The 1,978-nt window shown below is 32.9% G+C and overlaps 1 protein-coding gene across 1 annotated transcript; it reads right to left on the bottom strand.

Annotated features, from left to right (window-relative positions):
• Window positions 1–63: 63 nt before the first annotated feature.
• Window positions 64–1,947, bottom strand: LOC109591888 (uncharacterized). Its single transcript, XM_020007492.1, has 5 exons — window positions 1,430–1,947; window positions 913–1,380; window positions 689–849; window positions 453–605; window positions 64–252 (listed from the first exon to the last, which is right to left on the bottom strand). The coding sequence occupies exons 1-5, from the start codon at window positions 1,458–1,460 to the stop codon at window positions 64–66; spliced, it is 1,002 nt and encodes a 333-aa protein (XP_019863051.1). The 5' UTR covers window positions 1,461–1,947.
• Window positions 1,948–1,978: the final 31 nt, after the last annotated feature.

The raw sequence follows: 1,978 nt of genomic DNA, 5'->3' as shown, positions 1-1,978 counted from the left end.
GTGTGTGTGTGTGTGTGTGTGTTTGTGTGATGTACATGTAGTATGCATATTAAATTAATGATATTAGTATATTGTTATACAGTAGTTGTTATTATTATACTCACTGATATTAAGGAATGTTGTATCACTGAGATTAGCATAATTTGTCTTTCTCATCCCTCCAAACTCTATGATCCAAGTACTGGTTGAATCTTCATTCCAAACTGATAGAGAATGAAATATCCTATTTTTGACTGATTCAGGAACATTGACCTAATAATGATGATGATGATAATGATGATGATAATGAAGATGATGGTAGTTCTTTAATGACAGATAGTTATACAATCAATAAGACAACATTATAAAATACATAATATGTATGTGACTTTGTGTACATGAATATGCATTATATATTTTATATGTACATGTATAAAGTAAGAACATATCATCATAATGTGTTCTCCATTTACCTCTTCCCAATTAGTTTTGTTGATATCAAATGTCTCACTTATATTGCCACCAATAACCAGAAGTTTCAGTCCTGAAGGATTACTCAGTAATACACTGCGATGATAATACAGTGATTGAACAATATCGCTCCCATTAAATATCCTTTCACAAACCTAAATGTACAAAAAACTAATAATATAATAAATATTGTACCTATTATTAATTAATAATTATCATATTTATTGTGTATACATACCACTGATCCTTTAGTAAATGTAAGATGATACACAAAATTTTTTGACATAACATTATGATCGTCTTCAAGTAAAATAGCACTGGTATTATCTACTGAAATCAAATTGAAGTACTTAATTCGAACAGTGACATCTCCAGTAACGTTAGATGGGATCCACTGGCCTACAGTAATTAATATTATTAAGTAAACAAACCTATTCCATAATATTTATTAATTTACATTACCTGTAGTAATTCTAAAATAATGAATATTGATAGATCCTGGTTCAATTATTACAAGATAATCTTCTCCCTCAATCTTTACAGCAATCATACCACAATCAACCATCACCTTAATAGGACCATCCTTATCATTAGTAGATACAACTTTCCTCCATTTGAGAGTATCAACATTTAAACTGTACAGAACATTATCATCATAGCGGAGATGACTACAACGTCCTCCATAATAGAATATCTCATTCCCAATAGCAGCAGCTGCGTACTCCCTGGTACCCAGTGGAGGATCACCAGTGGTAGGTTTCTGCTCCCACCTACCAGTCAGAAGGTGAAGTACCTCTACAACTGATGATACTCTTCTCTCTATCTCAATATTGTGTACTTTAGGACGGTCATCTTTCTCCCCACCCCACATATAAAGACAGTCTCCTACTATTACTGTAGAATGGCCACTTCTCTTAGCAGGTTCATAGTCTACAAAATAAAACAATTAAGAAAACTATCAATTACACATTATTTTAACCTTTTGCAGTGGGGCTGGGAATGGCTGCCATTATGCAATTGCAATGTGGGCGACTCTGTGGTTAGCAAACATCATATCTATGCAAACATACAAGTGTTACATTTACTGTTCATTGTTGCAGTTGTACACTTGGCTGTGACATAAAAACTATAGGAACATGTTTCCAAAAGTACTACTTCCAAGGCCTGAGTTGCAAGGCTTCAACTGATATTATGACGTGCATTCACAATTTCACATACATTATTCAATGTTTTATAATGAGAGGAAGTGAACTTACAAATTAAACACAATAGCAAAAATAAAATAAACAAGTGGGCAATCATTAGGCAGTTAAAAACACATTGGCATCATATCATTGTGCTATATGTACATCTAGCTTTGGTTATTTGACAATTTGAAGCCGTGAAAATTAAGGAAATCTGTGATGAGCTGGTAAAGATGATTTCTTGTCTTTCCTCCAGATAAAGAATGATCCTGATCAGTATACACCTAAAGACATAACATTATTCATAATACCAAACCATGCACTCAAGATTTGCATAGCTGCAT

Source organism: Amphimedon queenslandica, unplaced genomic scaffold (assembly GCF_000090795.2).
Source record: "Amphimedon queenslandica unplaced genomic scaffold, v1.1 AMPQUscaffold_6955_Cont21090, whole genome shotgun sequence".
NCBI lineage: Eukaryota > Metazoa > Porifera > Demospongiae > Haplosclerida > Niphatidae > Amphimedon > Amphimedon queenslandica.
Note: the sequence above shows the minus strand (reverse complement) of the source record. Positions and strands in the feature narration are given on the sequence as shown.